Genomic DNA, 1,959 nt, shown 5'->3' with positions numbered 1-1,959 from the left:
GTCTCTTTGGTCTGCCCTTTTCAACAACAACACTAACACGAACAGATAGACAGTCTCTTTGGTCTGCCCTTTTCAACAACAACACTAACATGAACAGATAGACAGTCTCTTTGGTCTGCCCTTTTAAACAACAACACTAACATGAACAGATAGACAGTCTCTTTGGTCTGCCCTTTTAAACAACAACACTAACACGAACAGATAGACAGTCTCTTTGGTCTGCCCTTTTAAACAACAACCTAACATGAACAGATAGACAGTCTCTTTGGTCTTTTCTGTTGCCAAGTGTCCCCTCCCTCCCTCTGTGTTTACCTGAAGGCAGAGCACAGTGCCATGCAGGCAGACTGGCAGGCAGTCTACATGGTGGCAGACATCATGGCCTCAGGGGGTTATCCAGCTCCTGGAAAGGACTGTTGTGGGTTCAGCTACTGGAAAGGACTTTTGTGGGTTCAGTACTGTAGTACTGTACTCATCATGAGGGAGGAAAGTCTGAGCCCAAAAAGTTTCTCAGGCAACATCTGAGGAAGCACATACTGTGACTGTATCTGCAGAAAAAGATAAAGATATGCACACCCAACTTCAGAAAAATTTATCAAAGAAAAAGGTTTTGTCCACAATTCTGTTTCCATGGTGATTTAATCAGACACATCAAATAAGAAAACGTTTCCATCCGATCTTCGTCAGGCCATGGTACCAGAGTTGCGGACATTCCTTTTTTCTTTGTATTCGTACATTCCCCTGTGGTACTACTATGTTCCCTTAGGTTACCATTGCCTTCTATTTTGAACCAAGCATGTAAATAAGCAATGCTAACCAGAATACTTCTCCTTACAGGGGATGAAGCCAGACAGTTTCTACAAAGTCAAGGTCCCAGAGCTCAAAGAGATCATCGAAGGATGTATCCGGATGGACAAAGATGAAAGGTATTGGGCTTCTCATAATATTCTTACATTACATAAAACATATGAGATATTACACATAGGGTGAAATGAACATTCCAGACATTATGCTAAGTAAATTATATATCAAATCCTTTGGCGTTTAGTTAAGGTGTCCAATTAAAAGGAGTTGATTGAATTGAATAGCTACAGTTGATGTTGGAAGTTTACATACACCTTAGCCAAATACATTTAAACTCAGTTTTTCACAATTCCTGACATTTATTTAATCCTAGTAAAAATTCCCTGTCTTAGGTCAGTTAGGATCACCACTTTATTTTAAGAATGTGAAATGTCAGAATAGTAGTAGAGAGAATGATTTATTTCAGCTTTAATTTCTTTCATCACATTCCCAGTGGGTCAGAAGTTTACATACACTCAATTAGTATTTGGTAGCATTGCCTTTAAATGGTTTAACTTGGGTCAAATGTTTTGGAAAGCCTTCCACAAGCTTCCCACCTCTAAGTTGGGTGAATTTTGGCTCATTCATCCTGACAGAGCTGGTGTTACTGGTTTGTTGGCCTCCTTGCTCACAAACACTTCTTCAGTTCTGCCCACACATTTTCTATAGGATTGAGATCAAATCAAATTTATTTATATAGCCCTTCGTACATCAGCTGATATCTCAAAGTGCTGTATAGAAACCGAGCCTAAAACCCCAAACAGCAAGCAATGCAGGTGTTGAAGCACACCTGAAGGTGATCAAGGTTTTGTGATTGCCACTCTAATACCTTGACTTTGTTGTCCTAAAGCCATTTTTCCACAACTTTGGAAGTATGCTTGGGGTCAATGTCCATTTGGAAGATCCATTTGCGACCAAGCTTTTAACTTCCTGACTGATGTCTTGAGATGTTGCTTCAATATATCCACATAATTTCCCTTCCTCATGATGCCATTTATTTTGTGAAGTGCACCAGTCCCTCCTGCAGCAAAGCACCCCCACAACATGATGCTGTCACCCCCATGCTTCACGATTGGGATGGTGTTCTTCGGCTTGCAAGCCTCTCGTTTTCCTCCAAAC

General features: G+C 40.7%; 1 protein-coding gene across 1 annotated transcript in view; it reads left to right on the top strand.

The window, feature by feature from the left end:
- Positions 1-837: 837 nt before the first annotated feature.
- The window catches only part of LOC118943833 (serine/threonine-protein kinase WNK4-like), a 42,877-nt gene continuing 41,755 nt past the window's right edge, over positions 838-1,959 (top strand). The window contains exon 1 of the mRNA XM_036959913.1: positions 838-923. Coding sequence (XP_036815808.1) covers positions 838-923 — 86 coding nt within the window. The remainder of the gene's footprint in view (positions 924-1,959) is intronic.

Source organism: Oncorhynchus mykiss, chromosome 23 (genome assembly GCF_013265735.2).
Source record: "Oncorhynchus mykiss isolate Arlee chromosome 23, USDA_OmykA_1.1, whole genome shotgun sequence".
NCBI classification, from domain to species: Eukaryota; Metazoa; Chordata; class Actinopteri; order Salmoniformes; family Salmonidae; genus Oncorhynchus; species Oncorhynchus mykiss.
The sequence above is the reverse complement of the archived record's forward strand: the minus strand, read 5'-3'. Positions and strand labels throughout refer to the sequence as shown.